We start from the raw sequence: 22119 nt of genomic DNA on the forward strand, positions 1-22119 counted from the left end.
TGTTTGCCTCGCGTTTCGTTCGGTCGCTACTTTGTTTCTGTGAAAAAATGGCTCCTAAAAAGCAATTAAGTGGTCAAAGCAATTCCTCAAAGGCTAAGATGGAGCGTTAAGTGCTATCTCTCGCCGAGAAAGTAGAAATCTTAGATCTTTTGAAAAGTGGCATGTCGCTTGCTGAAGTGGGCCGTAAGGTCGGTAAGAACGAATCGTTGGTTTGCTACTTGTGTTGTGAGTGAGAGGAAGGAGTTTAAGGCTAGTAAGGGATGGCTGGCTACCTATGTAAAGCGCTACAGCCTCAAGAACCTAAAGATCATGGGAGAATCGGCATCGGCTGATGCCGAGGCAGCATCAGCGTTCCCAGAAGAGCTACGATGGTTGTGTCTGCACTGAACATGTACAGACTTTTTTTCCTTGTCATTATTCCCTAAACAATACAGTATAACAGCTATTTATATAGCATTTACATTGTATTAGGTATTATAAGTAATCTAGAGATGATTTAAAATGTACAGGAGGATGTCTGTAGGTTATATGCAAATACTATGCCATTTTATATAAGGGACTTGAGCATCCATGTTTTTTAGTATCTGCGGGGGGGGGGGGGTCCGGGAACCAATCCCCCGCAGATAAGGAGGGCCAACTATACTATTACACAAGCAAACTATGAAGGCCAAAGGTATTTAAAATTATTAAGTTCTTGTTTCTTCTCCTTCCCATAATACCTAATACCTGGCATCTGGGATTGCACAGTCAGCTGGTCTGGCAGTGCCTATGGATAGAGAAACAGTTAATGTGCAGGTCTAGAGTTCTTTTCAGAACTGAGAAAGAGAAAATCAGGATGTTTTGAGCAACCTGGACAGTGGGAAGAAGAAAAGGAAATCTGATGGGTTATCCAAATGGATTAATGGAGAAAGTTACAAGCATATTAATGCTTTCTTATCTGTATACAGCATTATTAATAGTGGGCCGATGGGACATGAATATAAAAACAAAAACTGAGCCAAACTGACGACAGAAATAACCTGCTCTGATAAAGAGAGAATGTAAGAATGGGAAAACTGAATATTATATAGCAGACTATAAGTGCAAGTGAATCACTGCTTGGAAACGCTGTTTGGATCCCCAGATGGTGGGAAGAGTTGGAAGGATGGGCATTACACCTCTTGCAGTTGGATCAGAAAGTGCCATAACTAGGAATGGTTAGTGGGGACAAAAGAGATGACCAGGGAGTTGCGAGAGTAACATCTGCAGCTTTTTGATTTTCATGAGCTGATCTGCTGGGGTTAGTATCCTTCTGGTAAGTCCAAGTGTTCTTTTCCAACTACATAATCAACAGGTCTGCGTGGTTGGGGTGGGGGTGGGGGAATGATTGGGCTGAATCCTCAGAGGAGATCTGAAACTCTCTGACACCTCCAGAGCAGCCTTGGTGCATTAGTGGAAGTGAAGTTCTCTATGGTGTTTACCCAGCTAGTATTCAGGGTGTATTGTGATTCTAGTCCCTCTGGAGATAACAAGTTCCGCTTTTCTTTTCACACTGTGGAATTTCAGAATACGTGCGAGAGAAATCCATTTCTGTACTGTTGTAGCTGAATCTCATAAGACTCTTGTTCAACTCGTAGGATCGGGTGGATTTTCTGCAGGTAATGATTGATTCCCAAGCAACTGTCACCAACTCAGAGCATCAGAGCAAAGTCAACGATTCAACACACAAAGGTACCAGCAGTGGAGTATATTTTGAACCCCTGGTCAGTGCTGCTTGTCTGGTCAGCTGTTGTAGATATTCAAATTTATTATCAAAGCATGTATCCATATACAACTTGAAATTTGTCTGCTCCAGATAGCCACGAAACAAAGAAAGAACATGAAAGTCATTCAGAGAGAAACATCAAACCCATCCCCCGGCATGAAAAAGAATGGCATCTCGATAATCAACCCCCCCACACAAAATGAACATCAACCCTCAAAAAGCAACCCCTTCCCCACAGAAAGAAACAAAATACAAGAGAACATCAACCCCCCCAAACACCCTCACCTGGTACAACAAAGGGAAGTTCAAGGGGGATATTAGGGGAAGGTTTTTTACTCAGGGAGTGGTTGGTGCGTGGAATGCACTGCCTGAGTCAGTGGTGGAGGCAGATACACTAGTGAAGTTTAAGAAACTACTAGACAGGTATATGGAGGAATTTAAGGTGGGGGCTTATATGGGAGGCAGGGTTTGAGGGTCGGCACAACATTGTGGGTGGAAGGGCCTGTACTGTGCTGCTATGTTCTATGTTCTAAAACAGAAAAGGAATGGCCAATTTAAAAAAAAACCACAATATAAAAGCCATAAGTCTGAAAGCAGTCCATAGTCCATAAATGCAGTAGTCCAATTCATAAATGCAAAACCATGATACCATCCTACGATATCACCAACATTCATAGAAAGGGAGGGACACCACACGAGGCAGTGAGCCACATAACGATAGGCTCATCACAGACTCCTTCTTGGCAGTGATCAAAAGAAAGGCAGTCGGTGCTGAACTCTTGCTCGCCTTCTGCATTCACTTCAATATCTCAATCTTCCTCGATGCTTTAATCAGTGATTAATGGATGCTTTAACTGGTGAAATGGAGTCAAATGTTGGTTTGTGCCCCGTCTTGAAGTTTCTTCACATCGAGGTTGTCCAACTACACTCTTTCACCTTCAACACTAATTGTTTAGGCACAAGGAAAATCTGTATTAACCAACGATTACCTTTAATGGTTCAGTTAAAAACAAACATGCAAGTCATACAAAATTAATTTTGCGTAAACCTGCTTAGTTTCTCTGATCCTCTCTGAACAGTCAAGGAATAGAAAAGGTAAAACTCAGGAACAGGAGTTCACGTGAGCCAGGCTTTCTTCTTGATCCCCAATGTAATCTCCACATTTCCAAAGTGGGGTCATCCACTTCTGCAATGGTTGATCTCCAGAGTTTTTACTGCTGCTACACCTGAAATTCTCCATTCTTATCTGCTTAATTATCAGATTAAGCTCTTTATTGATTTTGTTGGCTCATGCTTATCTGGCATAAGGCTGCAAAGCAGTGTTACTTTATTGCTCTTCTGCGAGACTGAAGTTGTCTGAGGCCAGTGTTTGGCTGATGTAGCTCATCTGACATGACTGAGAAAGGACAGAGAAAGTGACGTGAGGTACATCAGCCAAACACTGGGCTCAGTCAACTTCCGGTCACTGGCTGTTCTTTCTACAAGCCAGCCATTTCCACCTAACCAGATGCACAGCTTCTCATCTGGAAGTGACATCATGTTTAGCAGATCATCAGCGGCAACCTCATTGTGTCCTTTTTTTCAATTGCTGTGATTAAGCCATCCCTGAGCGAGAACCAGTTCACAAAACAGTTCATAAAATGGTGGCTGCAAGGACAGTCTCAAAAATGGCAGCATCCATTCTATTGACCACATAGCAACAACATAAATATTTGGTTTGCCCAGTACTCAGCTCATTCCACTTAGATGTTTTGCAGATCTTAATTCCTTTCTGGTCAACACTGCAAACAAGTATGCCCTGTTCAGATACTTACTGGCCTGTTTTAATTACACTACATTCTCTTTGTTCTAGTGTTTCCCAACCTTTTGTTGCCCAATGCCCCCCAAAGGATTTTCAAATTTGCCAACACCCCCCCTACCCGCAAAGCACCTTCATACTTGCCAACACCCCTCTTAGGAACAATATACTTTCTGGCACCCCTGTAGTGTAAAATCATGTCTACCATATGCTAACATGAGGAAAATGATTCTGCTTTAATTTTTTACTTGTCTTCAAACGTGGCTTACACAGTAACTGTGCACTATACAGCAACTTTGATATCAATGTGATCCTGCAGCTTGACAATTTTTAGCAAAGGTTGAAATATCTGGTTCAAATGTCCAAGCGGTTTCTGCTTTTTGCGAGTATGTGGTTCTCTGCACTGAAGCCTCTTTCAACAAGGTAGAAGGATGGAAATGCAATGAAGAGCAGTTTAGCTCTTCTCCAAGGACCAAGAAAACTTGATATGACAGTGTAGCCACATACCACAAAAGTGACATGTTTGAAAATCAATTTTTGCTTCTTCATCATTCTAAATTTCGATAATTTTTTCTTGCAAGCTCTCTTCCTGTTCTTCCGTCTTGCAAGAAACAGCCCAGAATTTCCAGATCATTCAAGTCCTTTAATTGATTCTGAAAATCCTTCTTCCGTGACTGCAGGTGTAAGCAGTACTCTTGCACGTCACCATCTGTGATAGAGAGAGTGCCATACTTTCCATGCAGAGAAACTGTAGGGACATTCTTCTCCCAATGATTTGCCTATATATTTCCAATTTTCCAATAAAAGTGGAAACTGCACTTTATGCCTGGATTAAATTGAAATTCTCACCCTGCAGTTTCATACTTTGAATGTTAATTTTATCATACAGATCAGCTTTTGTAGTTGTGTGCATAGTTGATACTCAATATCTTCACTCATTTTGTCAATACAATGAGCTACAGAGTTATTACTCGGAGAAATTGAGTTTAAAATACTGGTATCCATTTTGAGAACAGTGGTGAACACTTCTGACACAGCAAGCATTATTAATCTTTTGCCAATTGTATGATATTTTCCACACTTTGCTATCATTTTGGAAATGCTATAAGAAACAATGAGATCGCTGTCAAGGTCATCTATAGCTTTCTTGGCAAATGACTCGAGAGTACCACACTTTTCAAATGCATCTTTCTGCTTCTGGAACTGAGTAATACTATAAGTAGCCTTTTCAGGGTGTATTTTATGGAAATGTTCCTGCAATCTTGATGGTTTCATGGCTTCATTGGACAGGTCATTCTGAACACCTCAGGAGGGTCAGCAGGTTCACTGATTGGCTCTATTTCACCATTTGATTCCAGTCAGCGCTTTATCATTGTGCAACCTGGTTTCCATAGATCTGTAGAGAAAGCTGAGAGGGTGTACTTTTGACTTAACAACTGTTAAATTACATGAACTCATTCTGCATCGCGAGTCAAGGGGAACTGTTGGGCACCCTGGTTGTAATTTATGCATCCCAAATAATATCTGTAAGTTCAGATGAGATTGCTGACTTTTAGATGCATTGTGATGATGACTGCTCACCGCCTACAGAGCTATGGTCCTTCCCCTGTTCCAGTGTCTCATTCTTTTATTTTGGAGGTGCCTGCTCTAGTTACGATTGGTCAGGTCTCGTGCCTCAAGTTAGTGTGCTGCTTACTGCCCCCCCCCCACCCCCGCCAACTACTTATATTTCCCCTAACATCCCCCTTAGGCCACGTAAGTACTGCCCCCATTGGGAATCACTGCTTTAGTCTACCTGGTGAACACCTTGGTCACTTGACTTATGCTGTTCAAACTGTTCTGAAATTACCAGCTAATGAAAACAATCAGCCCAGGAAATTGTTGTTCTTATCCCTACTGGGAGATACCTGATTTCTCCCTGCAGATATGGGACAGAGATATTGGGAGCTGGGAGATGCAGAGTAGGTGTTGATTTGCCATGAGCACCTGCACAGACTTGTGTGACAATGCACCATCTTTAGATTAGCCATTTAAGAATCAATTGTCTCTTGCTACTTCTGTCCTTTGAAAACAACTATGATCTATCAAGCTTACAAAGTACATCTGGATTGCCAATGATCAATATGTTAAAGAAAATATCTTAAAAGGAAAATAAACAGAGGGGAAATGATCAGGTAGCTCTGAGAACTGACATGGATCCGATGAGCTGTACTATAATAAGTAATTAGCTCTCTTACTGAACACTAGTACATAACCTACCCCATGTTCTCACTGGCTATACTAGATTTTAGTACGTGCCTAATAAGTTACAGATGCTATGGCATTAGTGGGGGCATAGTCTAAATCACTAGGAATAACAAAAGTCAAATATTTGCAATGCTAACCCAATGTTTTAATTTCTTCATTGTATGATGGTGCAATTTACAACAGTGGGCTCTTTCTCTTTTGTAGCTCTGACTGACTCGGAGGTCCTGGCACAGTGTATTGGCTTCATCGTGGCCGGGTATGGAACAATCAGTATTACACTCTCGAACGTTCTGTACAATCTGGCCATGCATCCGGATGTGCAGAAAAAATTGCAGCAGGAAATAGATGAGGCTTTTCCAAACAAGGTGAGTCCTTGCTTAAAAACAAGCATTCCTATTAAACCTATTTTATGTACGTGGAATTCCTAAAGTGTGTTTTAGCCAACGAACATCAAAGTTATTGAACGTAGCCGCTGTTGTAACACAAGAAACACCAGAAACTATTTGCACACAACCTTCTCTTATTTCCTTCCCTTGAAATAATTGACCATTAAATTTGGTAAATTTAGATTAGATTAGATTATGAGGACAAGCAGTCCTCTTTTATTGTCATTTAGTAATGCATGTATTAAGAAATGATACAATATTCCTCCGGTGTGATATCACAGAAACACGGGACAGATCAAGACTGAAAAACTGACAAAAACCACATAATTATAACACAAAGTTACAACAGTGCAAGCAATACCATAATTTGATGAAGAACAGGCCATGGGCACAGTAAAAAAGTTCAAAGTCTCTTGAAAGTCCCACATCTTATGCAGATGGGAGAAGGAAGAAAACTCTCCCTGCCATGCCCGACCACAGTCCGACTCTGAGTCGTCCGAAAACTTCAAGCCTCCAACCAGCCCTCTGACACCGAGCACCGAGCACCATCTCTGCCGAGCACTTCGACCCCAGCCCCGGCCGCCAGCAGCAGGCAAAGCTGAGGATTTGGGGCCTTCCCTTTGGAGATTCTCGATCGTACAGTAGCAGCGGCAGCAAACCAGGCATTTCAGAAGTTTCTCCAGATGTTCCTCCATGGTTCTCACGGCTGTCTCCATCAAATCAGAGTTGTGCACGGTACCCTGTTTAACAATACAATATCATTTCACCGGAGAGGCTGCGCGCACTGCGTCGTGCCGCCATCTTCTCCTCCCGCCTTTATTGCTTTATTATTGTTACATGTACTGAGGCACATTGAAAATCTTGACTTGCAAACCACCCTTACAGATCAATTCCTTACAATGGTACATTGAGGTAGTTGAAGGTAAACCATTATGAGTGTCGATAAAGTGTTATAGTTCCGAGACAGTGAAGTGCTGGTAAGGTGTAAGGTCACAATGAGGTAAATTGTGAGGTCACGAGTCCAGCTTATTGTACTAGGAAAACTTTCAGTAGTCTTATTACGGCGAGGTAGAAGCTGTCCTTGAGCCTGGTGGTACATGCTTTTAAGTTTTCTATGGTGCATTGATAAATATTGTTGAAGGTCAAAGGAGGCATATCATATTTATTTAGCCTCCTGGAGAAGTAGAGGTACTGGTGAGCTTTCTTGGCTGTGGTATCAATGTGATCAGATCAGGACAAGCGATTGGTGATGTTCACTCATAGCGACTTGAAGATCAACACTCTCGACCTCAGCACTATTAAAATAAACAGGAGCATGTATACAGACCCCCTTCCTGAAGTCAGTGACCAGAACTTTCATTTTGCTGATATTACCTAGTTCGTCTTAGCTACTTGTATGATAGAGATCTTAAAGCAGGTGGAAATCTCAGATTGAAGCAGAGGGAGGTTAAATATGTGTACAAATACTCTCACCAGCTGGATCTAAAGGCACTGTGCGTGATTTAAAGATATTGCCAGGGACACCACATGCTTTCCACAGGTTCACTTCCTGGAAGACTGATCCTGCATCCACACCAGTGACTGAGGATTCAAGTGATTTGGAGGCTGTATGGGGGGGGGGGGTGGTGATATACCAAACAACTCCTAATGGCTCCTAATTGAGAAGGTACAATATGTGCTGCTGTCAGTGATACTACCTGACTCTAGTTGCCAGTTATGCAATGAAAGCACTGCCACAACTGAAGGCTGGTTTGAGAGTCTATTTTGAATGGTATTATCTCTTTGGAGGATCAGTAGGGCCTTGTAATCAATGTCCATAGATCCCTCAGAGCTGCCACTCAAGTGTGAGTCGGGACTGAGTTCAAGAGCTGCATGTAATGTTGCAGCTCTGTGAAAACTCTGTAGAAGTGTGGTTAGATCACGTGAAGAGTACTGTAGTTAGTCCTGGTCCTCTCGTTATAGGCAGGGAGAGGGAGACGGAATTTATCAGAATGCCACCAGGATTAGAGAGCATCTTTTATGAGGAGAGGTTAAGCTAGTTAGGGATTTGTTTTCTTTGGAGCAAAGGATGGTGAGCACTGACTTGATAGAGGTGTTATAAGATAGTAAGAGCCATAGATAAAGTAGAAAACACAGGTCATTTTCCCAGGGTGGAAATGGCTAATACAAGAGGGCTTAATTTTAAAGTGACTGGAAGAAAGTATAGGGGGGATGTTGTGATGGTATTAGTTCATAAAGCACTAAACTCAAAAGAAGATTTTAAGCCCATTCTAATATACATTATTGGGAGGTTATACTGTATTTGCTTACTCTTCAAGGATGAGCTTACGTCCCTGTCTAGACTCCGTGGTGAAGTCTAGCTGCTAATACCCGATGCTTGAATGGTGCCCCCCCCCACCAAACAGCTAACAAAGTAGTTTAAATACACTATTTTATTTTTAATGATATGCATTTAAATTTAGAGAAATAATTTATAACATACATTTAACACTTTAGAGGAATTCTGATAAATAAAAGATTTCTGAATTACAAAAGATTTCCAAACGTAGGTACAATGCTTATGAACTAGAAGAACATACCCACGAGCTGCAGACAAATGAGTTCTTTGTCATAGAAACCAAAGATTGAGGAATGAATTCCTTTTCTTCTTTCTGTCATTATCCTTGTCATTCCTGACAGTCCCCAATGCGTTCTAATATTTATAGCGTTTAGTCATAGTCATAGTCACAGTCATATTTTATTGATCCTGGGGGAAATTGGTTTTCGTTACAGTTGCACCATAAATAATAAATAGTAATAGAACCATAAATAGTTAAATAGTAATATGTAAATTATGCCAGTAAATTATGAAATAAGTCCAGGACCAGCCTTTTGGCTCAGGGTGTCTGACCCTCCAAGGGAGGAGTTGTAAAGTTTGATGGCCACAGGCAGGAATGACTTCCTATGACGCTCTGTGCTGCATCGGGGTGGAATGAGTCTCTGCCTGAATGTACTCCTGTGCCCACCCAGTACATTATGTAGTGGATGGGAGACATTGTCCAAGATGGCACGCAACTTAGACAGCATCCTCTTTTCAGACACCACCATGAGAGAGTCCAGTTCCATCCCCACAACATCACTGGCCTTACGAATGAGTTTGTTGATTCTGTTGGTGTCTGCTACCCTCAGCCTGCTGCCCCTGGATTACTACTGGATTACATCATTTGCATGTGATGTTTTCCAGATACCTTTGCTGGAATAGAATAACTCCACAAATACTCTTTAAAGCTTCTGGTGACCATCAGAGTACAGAAACATCTCAACTTGTAACCATGTTTGATGTGCTAAGTGATGTAGCCCCATTATCTTGTGTCTGGCTAACGCAGGCAAAAACCTCCTGAGGTAACACACACAAAATGCTAGAGGAACCGGGCAGGTCAGGAAGCATCAATGGACATGAATAAACAGTAGATATTTTGGGCTGAGACCCTTTTTGAGTACTAGAATGAAGGGGGAAGATGCCAGAATAAAAATTTGGCGGGAGGGGAAAGAGGCTAGCTAGAAGTGATAGACGAAGCCAGGTGGGTGGGAAAGGTAAAGGGCTGGAGAAGAAGACATCTCATAGAGAGGAGAGTGGACCATAGAAGAAAGAGAGGGAGGAGGGAACCCAGAAGAAAGTGATAGGCAGGTAAGAAGAGGTAAGAGGCCAAAGTGGGAAATAGAAGAAGAGGGGAGGGGTAATAATTTTTTTTACCAGAAGGAGAAATGGATATTCATGCCATCTGGTTGGAGGCTGCCCAGATGGAATATAAGGTGTTACTCCTCCACCTCGACACAAGAGGAGGCCATGGACCGCCATGTCTTTGCAAACTACAATTGCATTCTTCACACTTTTGTTCGTAAAACTGTGCCTCCAACTTCAAACTGATACCTGCTTGCAATTTACATCAAGAACTGGAGACCGGTTCTTGTTTACAACAAAAAGCTGAGCAAAGTATATTTGGTAAAAGTTTAACTTTGTCACCAACAGCTCTGACCCTTTGGAAAGCTCATACTAAAAAACTGATACTAATAAGCCTTGGGACTTGGAAAGTGAATATCCATCACAATATAAGAGGTAGGTTTTTTTTTACAGAGTGGTAAGCTTATGCAACACACTGCCAGAGATAGTGATAATAGTGGATATATTAGGAAGCTTTCAGAGACTCTTGAATAGGCACATTTATAAAAGAAAAATGGAGGTCTTTGTGGGAGGAAGCATTAGATTGACCTTGGAGTGGGTTAAATGGTCTGTACAATTCCATGTTCTAGGTACTCCTGATTGCTTTATACAGGCAATATCTCAATTTTGTGTGAAGGTCAGGGTCATGTGATTTGAACACCACAGACCCAGACTTCAGTACAGAGTGGATCTCCTGGTTCATCCATGGTTTCCAACTTGGGCACACCCAAATGGTCATCTTTGGTACAGAGTATCTTGCTGATTAAGTTCCTGGTGCTGGAGGGCTCCGGTGACGTCATCGTCCAGAATCATCCAAAAAAGCGTCGCTGCAGAGCCTATGGAAGAGAGAGGTACAACAAGCGGCTCTCTTACACGTGCTTGTGGTGGCGAGGCTGATGCTGGGCCTCGTTCAGGCAAACCGGCAAATATGATAAAAATTCTGGAAGAGATAAGGGAAGTCCAAAAAGATATAAAACAGCAACTAAATGATATAAAGTCAGAGCTCGACAACAACAATCAGAAAATAGTGGTGGCAGAGACATGAATTGAGAAAGTGGAAGATCGCATGCAAAACGTGGAACGGATACTAAGTAAGACGATAAAAGTATTCAATCAACAGGAAAGTAAATTGCTTGACTAGGAGGGAAGATCGCCACAGAAAAATATCAGGATTTATTATGTTCCTGAAGGAGTGGAGGGGTTGTTGATAATGGAGTTTGTAGAAAAGTTGCTGCGGGAAGCGCTGGAGATACCCCCGACTATGGAGATTGAAATTGAGAGGGCGCATCGTGCGCTCGTCCAGAGGCCTTCCAGAGACGGAGAAGGTAAGCCACGCTCAATGGTACTTAGATTCCTTCAATTCAAGAGCAAGGCGGAGATTCTGCGAAGGGCCTGAGTTAAGAAGAGGGTGTAAGAAGAAACGGGAAGTTAATATACTTCGATCATGATTACCCCCCAGCGGTCCTACAGAAACGGAAGGAATATTCTGAAGCAAAACGAATATTAAAGCAAGAAAAGATTAAATTCCAAACCCCGTACCCTTTTTTACGAAGGAAGGATACAGCTATATCAGACAGTGGAAGAGGCGACTACAGACATGAACAAGAGAGGGCTGCCCGTTAGCGTGGTCAAACCAAGGGAAAGCCTGGCTGAGCAGTTATCCGGATCTGCTTGGGAAATAGTAAGAGAACCGAGAAAGCAGGGGACGGGAGGAGGACGAGAGAAGGATATTAGGAAGAGACTAATATAAGGAGGGCAGATATATTCTGGTAAGGGGGAAAATAGACGGAACTCCAGTAACATTATTGAATATATACGCACACCCAGGAAGTGGTATTAGTTTCTTCCAGAAAATTACTAATATTATGGTAACGGAAACAGAAAGTCTCTTGATATGTGGGGGAGACTTAAATTTACAATTACAACCGAAGTTAGACTCTTCCAATAGAAACACTTACGAAACAAAGTCTTTACATAAGAAAGTTAACACTCTTTTTGAGGATGTTGGTCTAATTGATATATGGAGGGACCTTTTCCCTGACAGAAGGGATTACACTCATTATTCTGCCCCCCATTCTGTATATACAACAATAGACTATTTCATAACATTTGTTAAAGATAAAGACAAAATAAACTCCTGTGGAATTGGGACAATAAATGTAAGTGACCATGCACCTATATACGTATCTGTTGATAATAGGAATGAAATTAATAGTTTGGCTACACAGGAAATTAGAGAAAATGTAATGTTTCTGAAACCAAGACACTATGAAAGTGGATCTAAATCTATGAAAATACTGGTGTGGAAACTGAAAGAAGAGATAGCAGAAAATACAATTCATAGAATTAGGGATCCAAGAACAAAAGTGATAAAAAATAAGCTAAGTGAAATTCAAGAAGCTTTTGAAATGTTTTACAAAACTCTATATTCCAAAGTTCCAGGGGGAAGCATAGCCCAGGTTGACACCTTCCTGAATTCTTTAGAGTTACCCACTTTAAGCAAAGAACAAAATAGAAAGATGACTGCTGACATAACTGAAGCTGAACTAAAAACTGCAATTAGTAGGCTTAAATTAAGCAAGTCACCAGGATCAGATGGATATACGGCAGAGTGGTATAAAGAGTTTAGAAGTGAGTTAATACAAACAACAGCAAACAACAGAAGTGAGTTAATTTAAACGCAAACAACAGGAATTCTGCAGATGCTGGAAATTCAAGCAACACACATCAAAGTTGCTGGTGAACGCAGCAGGCCAAGCAGCATCTGTAGGAAGAGGTGCAGTCGACGTTTCAGGCCGAGACCCTTCGTCAGGACTAACTGAAGGAAGAGTGAGTAAGGGATTTGAAAGCTGGAGGGGGAGGGGGAGATGCAAAATGATAGGAGAAGACAGGAGGGGGAGGGATAGAGCCGAGAGCTGGACAGGTGATAGGCAAAAGGGGATACGAGAGGATCATGGGACAGGAGGTCCGGGAAGAAAGACAAGGCGGGGGGGCGGTGACCCAGAGGATGGGCAAGAGGTATATTCAGAGGGACAGAGGGAGAAAAAGGAGAGTGAGAGAAAGAATGTGTGCATAAAAATGAGTAACAGATGGGGTACGAGGGGGAGGTGGGGCCTAGCGGAAGTTAGAGAAGTCAATGTTCATGCCATCAGGTCGGAGGCTACCCAGACGGAATATAAGGTGTTGTTCCTCCAACCTGAGTGTGGCTTCATCTTTACAGTAGAGGAGGCCGTGGATAGACATGTCAGAATGGGAATGGGATGTGGAATTAAAATGTGTGGCCACTGGGAGATCCTGCTTTCTCTGGCGGACAGAGCGTAGATGTTCAGCAAAGCGGTCTCCCAGTCTGCGTCGGGTCTCACCAATATATAAAAGGCCACATCGGGAGCACCGGACACAGTATATCACCCCAGTCGACTCACAGGTGAAGTGATGCCTCACCTGGAAGGACTGTTTGGGGCCCTGAATGGTGGTAAGGGAGGAAGTGTAAGGGCATGTGTAGCACTTGTTCCGCTTACACGGATAAGTGCCAGGAGGGAGATCAGTGGGGAGGGATGGGGGGGACGAATGGACAAGGGAGTTGTGTAGGGAGCGATCCCTGCGGAATGCAGAGAGAGGGGGGGAGGGAAAGATGTGCTTAGTGGTGGGATCCCGTTGGAGGTGGCGGAAGTTACGGAGAATAATATGTTGGACCCGGAGGCTGGTGGGGTGGTAGGTGAGGACCAGGGGAACCCTATTCCAAGTTGGGTGGTGGGAGGATGGAGTGAGAGCAGATGTACGTGAAATGGGGGAGATGCGTTTAAGAGCAGAGTTGATAGTGGAGGAAGGGAAGCCCCTTTCTTTAAAAAATGAAGACATCTCCCTCGTCCTAGAATGAAAAGCCTCATCCTGAGAGCAGATGCGGCGGAGACGGAGGAATTGCGAGAAGGGGATGGCGTTTTTGCAAGAGACAGGGTGAGAAGAGGAATAGTCCAGATAGCTGTGAGAGTCAGTAGGCTTATAGTAGACATCAGTGGATAAGCTGTCTCCAGAGACAGAGACAGAAAGATCTAGAAAGGGGAGGGAGGTGTCGGAAATGGACCAGGTAAACTTGAGGGCAGGGTGAAAGTTGGAGGCAAAGTTAATAAAGTCAACGAGTTCGAACTCGTTGACTTTATTAACTTTGCCTCCAACTTTCACCCTGCCCTCAAGTTTACCTGGTCCATTTCCGACACCTCCCTCCCCTTTCTAGATCTTTCTGTCTCTGTCTCTGGAGACAGCTTATCCACTGATGTCTACTATAAGCCTACTGACTCTCACAGCTATCTGGACTATTCCTCTTCTCACCCTGTCTCTTGCAAAAACGCCATCCCCTTCTCGCAATTCCTCCGTCTCCGCCGCATCTGCTCTCAGGATGAGGCTTTTCATTCTAGGACGAGGGAGATGTCTTCATTTTTTAAAGAAAGGGGCTTCCCTTCCTCCACTATCAACTCTGCTCTTAAACGCATCTCCCCCATTTCACGTACATCTGCTCTCACTCCATCCTCCCACCACCCAACTTGGAATAGGGTTCCCCTGGTCCTCACCTACCACCCCACCAGCCTCCGGGTCCAACATATTATTCTCCGTAACTTCCGCCACCTCCAACGGGATCCCACCACTAAGCACATCTTTCCCTCCCCCCTCTCTCTGCATTCCGCAGGGATCGCTCCCTACACAACTCCCTTGTCCATTCGTCCCCCCCATCCCTCCCCACTGATCTCCCTCCTGGCACTTATCCGTGTAAGCGGAACAAGTGCTACACATGCCCTTACACTTCCTCCCTTACCACCATTCAGGGCCCCAAACAGTCCTTCCAGGTGAGGCATCACTTCACCTGTGAGTCGACTGGGGTGATATACTGTGTCCGGTGCTCCCGATGTGGCCTTTTATATATTGGTGAGACCCAACGCAGACTGGGAGACCGCTTTGCTGAACATCTACGCTCTGTCCGCCAGAGAAAGCAGGATCTCCCAGTGGCCACACATTTTAATTCCACATCCCATTCCCATTCTGACATGTCTATCCACGGCCTCCTCTACTGTAAAGATGAAGCCACACTCAGGTTGGAGGAACAACACCTTATATTCCGTCTGGGTAGCCTCCGACCTGATGGCATGAACATTGACTTCTCTAACTTCCGCTAGGCCCCACCTCCCCCTCGTACCCCATCTGTTACTCATTTTTATGCACACATTCTTTCTCTCACTCTCCTTTTTCTCCCTCTGTCCCTCTGAATATACCTCTTGCCCATCCTCTGGGTCACCCCCCCCCGCCTTGTCTTTCCTCCCGGACCTCCTGTCCCATGATCCTCTCGTATCCCCTTTTGCCTATCACCTGTCCAGCTCTCGGCTCTATCCCTCCCCCTCCTGTCTTCTCCTATCATTTTGCATCTCCCCCTCCCCCTCCAGCTTTCAAATCCCTTACTCACTCTTCCTTCAGTTAGTCCTGACGAAGGGTCTCGGCCTGAAATGTCGACTGCGCCTCTTCCTATAGATGCTGCCTGGCCTGCTGCGTTCACCAGCAACTTTGATGTGTGTTGCTTGAAGTGAGTTAATTCCTGTTTTGCTCACCACACTGAACTGGGCTCTAAGAAAGGCACAAATGCCACCCAGCTGGAAGGAGGCGATAATCTCAGCTATACCGAAAGAAGGCAAGGATAAAATGGAATGTGGGTCATTTAGTCCAATATCTGTTCTTAATATGGATTATAGATTATTTACCTCCATAATGGCCAAACGATTAGAAGAGTTTCTACCCACACTGATACATAATGATCAGACAGGTTTTATACAATAACGCCAAACACAAGACAATATACGAAGGACACTTCACATTATGGATCATATTAAGAAAATGAAATTGAAGCAATAGTGATAAGTGTGGACACTGAAAAGGCATTTGATTCGGTTAATTGGAATTTTCTTTACAGAGTTTTGCATAGATTTGGTCTACTTGACACAATTATTAAAACTATACAGGCACTATATGACAATTTTACTGCTAGGATTAAAATCAATGTATATTTATTTAATAGTTTTACCCTGGAAAGGGGCAGGAGACAGGGTTGTGCATGGTCACCGCTACTCTTTGCATTATATCTGGAACCATTAGCTCAACACATCAGACAAAATGAAGATATCAGGGGAATTACTACTAAAGGGACAGAATGTAAATTGGCCTGTTACGCTGATGATATTTTGATCTATCTAGGGCAGCCAGCATACTCTTTACCTAAATTGATACAATCCTTTGAACAATATGGCCAATTATCAGGATACAAGATCAACAAAGATAAAACCCAACTACTTTCACATAACTGTAGCCCTCCAGGAGAAATTGAAAGTAGATATCCTTGGGCATGGCAAACAGAGTCCGTCAAATATTTGGGCATGATTATGCCAAAAGATTTGGCAAAATTATCAGAATGCAATTATCAGCCTATATATAAAAAATTAAGGAAGATATAACAAGATGGAACCTAATTCCTTTTCTTGGTCTCAGTTCAAGGATTGAATCTATTAAAATGAATATACTGCCCAGACTACTATATCTCTTTCAGACCCTACCAGTAGAAGTTAACCAAAATCAATTCAATGAATGGAACAAGATACTATCAAGATATATATGGCAAGGTAAAAGGCCTAGAGTTCGTCTCAAAACCTTGCATTTAGCCAAGGAAGGCGGGGGGGGGGGCACAGCCTACCTTCTCTTAGAGATTACTATTTTGCAGCACAGTTGAGAGTTGTGATATACTGGTGCAACCCATCATATGGCGCTCAATGGAAAAACATTGAGGGGAGGATGCTTTCCATCCCCATACAGGCAATTTTGGCTGATGATAACCTGCAAAGTTACATAAATACTATTGATAACCCATGGGTGAAATGGATTCTTAGAATATGGAAAACAATTATAAAAGAATAAAAACTAGAGAGAGACATTGCAATGCTTAAATGGTGTGCATATGACTCGGATTTTACACTGAATAAACTGGATGCTAGATTTAAGGACTGGACAGCTGAAGGAATAACAGCTATTTGCAATATAATGAAAGAAGGAACTGTTCATTTTTGAAATGCTGAAAGAGAAACACTTATTAGAAAAACAAGACTTTTATCAGTATTTACAGATGTGACAGTATGTTAATAGGACGGTTAAAAATGTAACCAAGGCAAGTACATGTCTGATAGAGCTATTTAGAAAAGCATATAATTCAGACAATGATAGTAGAATCATTTCAAGCGTGTATAAGGGTTTGTCAAATCTTAAAACACATTCAACTTCATACATTAAAACAAAATGGGAGAAAGAAGGAGGGATAATAATATCTGAGGAAGACTGGACAATAATATGGAAGTATCAATGGAAGCGTACCATTTCGCAGAAATGGAGGGAGTTCGGGTAGAAAAACTTGATAAGATATTTTATTGCACCCTCTCAGAAATCCCATTATGATAGTTACCTCCCTGTTGCTGGAGAAATTGTGGAAATCAAAATGCAAACCATTATCATTTTTTCTGGGAATGCCCTGTTATCAAAGACTATTGGAGTGGGATACACAATGCCCTACAAGACATCTTTAAATGTGAAATACCCTTAGAGAGTAAGACCATATATTTTGGGTATATACCTCAAGAATGGTTGAAAAGAGATAAATATTTAATGAATATACTGCTGGTGGCTGGTAAAAAGACCCTTACCAGGAAATGGTTATCACAGGAGAGCCCAACTTTAAATGTATGGATGGAAATTACAATGCGCATTTACAAAATGGAGAAGATAACAGCATCTGTTAATCATAAGTTGGAACAACGCGATTCATATTGGGAAAAATGGTTTAACTACATAACACCTCATAGGTCTGATTTTATTCTCACAAGTCAATGAATATGTTGTAAAAAAAAAGGATCACTCCCTATTTTGTACATAGTTTTCTTCTTTCGATTGTTCTTTCTTTCCTCTCTTTTCTATAAGTGTATACCTTAGATAAATACTATGTGGAGATTTGTGACAAATATGACTATATGATATATATGTACAGTATCTGAAATACATATTATGGAAATGTTTGATGATGAACTTCAATAAAAAATAAATTACAAAAAAAAGTACATGATGGTGATGATTAAGGCTGTGTGCTGAGTCTTTTCTGTACTAGATCCTCATGTTTCAACTTCTGTTATATATGGGGAGAAAGAGCACATTGTGGTGATGTAACAAATTTTGGGTGGGGGGTGGCTTGATAGGTGTCTTTGGTTGTACTGTGTAGCAATGGTCAAGGGTGCTTGGGCCACTGGTGGGACAGGAGACATGCCTTGTAATATTTTGGTAACACATTCTTGAAGTTGGCCTCATTGAAACCACCAGCAATGATGTAGAGAATCTTAAGGTATCCCATTTCAGAGCTATTGACAAGGAGTATAATTCATTGAGTGTAGACTTCACATCAGCCTGGGGTAGGATGTAGATTGTTGTCAGGACAGCTTAACTGAACTCTTCTGGTTGGGAGTATGGGCAACATTGCACCATTGTATATTCCAGGCTTGGTGAACAGTAAATCACCAGGACCATTACGTCCAAGCACAACAATGTATTAATTAGGAAGAAGACACCCCCCCCCCCATTCTCTAATATTGTCTGAGGATGCACTATCATCCCTCCAATGAATTGAGAAGGAACCAGGTTGTATGGTGCAGTCAGGTGAAGCAGGTGTAATCATGCATTTCTGCAGGTGCTGGAGATCCAGAGTAACACGCACAAAATAGTGGAGGAACTCAGCACGTCAGGCAGCATCTATGGAGAGGAATAAAGGGCAGATGTTTTGGGCTGAGACCCTTCATCAGGGCGAGTAAGTGTAAGCTACATTTTGGTGAGACATTGCACACAACCACACAGCAGTCCCTTGGTTCTCTTTGATAGGTCAGTCTTGCGCTTACTTCATCAACTTTGTTCTCAAAGGCCTGGACATTAGTAGGATGCTTGGTGGGGGGAGTGTAACTTGAACCCACATAATTTCAGCCTTGCCTGGAGCCCAGCCCTCTTACCATATTTCTGAGGTAAGTGACTGCATCTTATCAATCCTGGAGTGGAGGTACTGGGCTTTGGAAGGTTTTGGCCAAAGTGTGCTCCTTTTCCCTTCAATGTAGAATCATACATGGTTCCATTTCAATACTCCTACAGAAATAATGCTCGCATTATTGAGTTCAAGATTAGAATGTTGGGCTTGAAATTCCAACTGTGTCCATAAACCTCATTCTTGCCTACATGGTTGGTGCCTGAGTGCTTTCTGATAGTGGACTAAACATTTATAATATTGTTTGTGATTTTCTATTTTATGACCTTGGCATTACATAGGTGGGTCAGATCATCAGATGTATCCTATTTTCTCATTACCCCCGACATCCCCTCAGTACCTGTTTCCGAGCACCTTAAAACTATGCTCTCTCATGTTAGCCATTTCAGCCCTGGGAAAAGCCTCTGACTATCCACACGATCAATGATGGATGAGGTTTCAGCGTGTTTGAGGCACATGATGTAGTAGGTCAAAGTCAGCATGGTTTTCTTAAGGGGAAACCTTGCCTGACAAATCTGTTGGGATTCTTTTAGGAAATAACAGGCAGATTAGACAGTGGAGAATCAGCATCAGAATCCGGTTTATTATCACTGGCATGTGACATGAAATGTGTTAACTTGGCAGCAGCAGTTCAATGCAGTACATAATCTAACAGAGAGAGAGAGAGAGAAAAAAACAATAATAAATAAAATAAAGCATAATAAATAGACAAGTAAATCAATTACATACATTGAATAGATTTTTTAAAAATGTGCAAAAGCAGAAATACTGTATATTAAATAAAGTGAGGTAGTATCACTTTTCGTCCCTCTTCCCTCCGGAAAAAGGCTCAGGAGCTTGAAGACTCATATGGCCAGATTTGAGAACAGCTTCTTTCCAATTGTGATAAGTCTGCTGAACGGATCCTGACCCAGATCTGGGCCATACCCTCCAAATATCCGGACCTGCCTCTCAGTTTTTTTTTTGCACTACCTTACTTTCCATTTTTCTATTTTCTATTTATGATTTATAATTTAAATTTTTAATATTTACTATCAATTTGTAATCCAGGGAGCAGGAAGCGCAGAATCAAATATTGCTGTGATGATTGTACGTTCTAGTATCAATTGTTTGGCAACAATAAAGTATAAAGTATCCAAAGCTTCAATATTCATTTAGGAATCGGATGGCAGAAGGGAAGAAGCTGTTCCTGAATCGCTGAGTGTGTTCCTTCAGGCTTCTGTACTTCCTACCTGATGGTAACAGTGAGAAAAGGGCATGCCCTGGGTGCTGGAGGTCTTTAATAATGGACACTGCCTTTCTGAACCACCGCTCCCTAAAGATGTCCTGGGTACTTTGTAGGCTAGTATGCAAGATGGAGCTGACTAGATTTACAACCTTCTGCAGCTTATTTCGGTCCTGTGCAGTAGCCCCTCCATACCAGACAGTGATGCAGCCTGTCCGAATGCTCTCTACGGTTCATCTATAGAAGTTTTTGAGTGTACTTGTTGGCAGTGGATGTTGTTTACTTATATTTTCAGAAGAACTTTGACAAGGAGCTGCACAAGAAGCTGCTTAACAAGATAAGAGCCCACGGTATTACAGGAAAGATACTGGCACGGATAGAGCATTGTCTGACTCCAAGAGGCAAAGAGCGGGAATAAAGTGTGCCTTCTCTGGTTAGCTGCCAGTGACTAGTGGTGTTTCAGAGGGGTTGGTATTGGGACTCCCTTTTTTCACATTATACGTAAATGATTTGGATGATGGAATCGATGGCTTGGTAGCCAAGTTTGTAAACGAAACAAACATAGATGGAGGGGCACGTAGTGCTGAGGAAATCGGGAGTCTGCAGAAGGAATGGACAGAGAAGCGGCAGATGGAGTATAGTGTAAGGAAGTGTATGATCAAGCTCCATTCATAGAAGGAATAAAGGCATAGTCTATTTTCTAAACGGGGAGAAAAATTCAAAAATCAGAATTGGGAGTCCTTGTGCAGGATTCCCTAAAGGTTAATTTCCAGGTTGAGTTGGTGGTGAGGAAAGCGAATGCAATGTTAGTATTCATTTCAAGAGGACTAGGATATAAAAGCAAATATGTCATGCTGATGTTTTATACGGCATTGGCCAGACTGCACTTGGAGTATCATGAGCAGTTTTAGGCCCCTTATTTAAGAAAAAATGCATTAGCGTTGGAGAGGGTTCAGAGGAGATTCACAAAATTGATTCTGGGAATGAAAGGGTTAACACATGAGGCGCATTTGATGGCTCTGGGCCTGTATTTGCTGGAGTTTAGAAGAATGAGATGGCATCTCATTGAAACCTATCGAATATTGAAAGGCCCGGATAGAGTGGTCATGGAGAGGATGTTTCCTGTAGTGGGTGAACCTAGGACCAGAGGGCACAGCCATTTGTTCTGAAATACCAGAGATAAGATTAACTTTATTTGTGACTAAGTTTAGATGGGTGTCCTGACCTAGGCAGCATGGCTGTGGTTTCATTTGTTTTCCACTTTTTCAAGATGGGCTGCATTGAGTTCTGAGAGCTGTTCAGTGCCTTTGACATGGTCTGGTACCCTGCCCCACATTTGTGCTTCTCTGTTATCATTTTGCTGAATACCCTTGCAAACTCTTTTGTCTTCATTTTGATTTGGTTCATTGAAACTCTACCATACTGTTGGGCTTTGGAGAGAGAGAGGGCGTTTATTCAGAAGATCCTCCAATTTACTACGTTTGTACAGCAACAAATTGAGTGAGTTGGTAAGGTAATATACAGTATTGCACCTAAGGAAAGTTAGCATAGTAATTACAAAAGGGATGAATACTTCTCAAGCTTCACAATTTTGGTTTTAATTTTGAGTAAATTGTTTACAGGTTTTGGAATTTTTCTTTTGATTTGACGCGATGCACAATGTTTTGTAGATTAACTCAAAAAATCCTACTTCAATGTATTCGATATTTAAGAAATGAGTCAGTAAAATGTGAAAGTAGTTGTGGCGGCTGAATGCTTTTTCCAAGGCACTGTATACTTCTAACCCAAAGAGTCAAGCTGTTCCAGCAAATACGGTTGAAAGCCATTTATTCCTGATGTGCATAGTGCCCCAGTTTTTCCCCTCTTTCTGATTTATGTCCATAAAGCACTCAAGAATATTTTCTCTGGTCAGTCTCCCAATGCTT

General features: G+C 42.2%; 1 protein-coding gene across 1 annotated transcript in view; it reads left to right on the forward strand.

Annotated features, from left to right (window-relative positions):
* The window catches only part of LOC134351977 (cytochrome P450 3A24-like), a 55433-nt gene that overhangs the window by 30538 nt on the left and 2776 nt on the right, over nucleotides 1-22119 (forward strand). Inside the window, exons 9-10 of the mRNA XM_063058959.1 lie at nucleotides 1617-1710; nucleotides 5994-6154. Of these exons, the coding sequence (XP_062915029.1) occupies nucleotides 1617-1710; nucleotides 5994-6154 (255 nt within the window). The remainder of the gene's footprint in view (nucleotides 1-1616; nucleotides 1711-5993; nucleotides 6155-22119) is intronic.

Source organism: Mobula hypostoma, chromosome 9, assembly GCF_963921235.1.
Source record: "Mobula hypostoma chromosome 9, sMobHyp1.1, whole genome shotgun sequence".
In the NCBI taxonomy this organism is placed as follows: Eukaryota; Metazoa; Chordata; class Chondrichthyes; order Myliobatiformes; family Myliobatidae; genus Mobula; species Mobula hypostoma.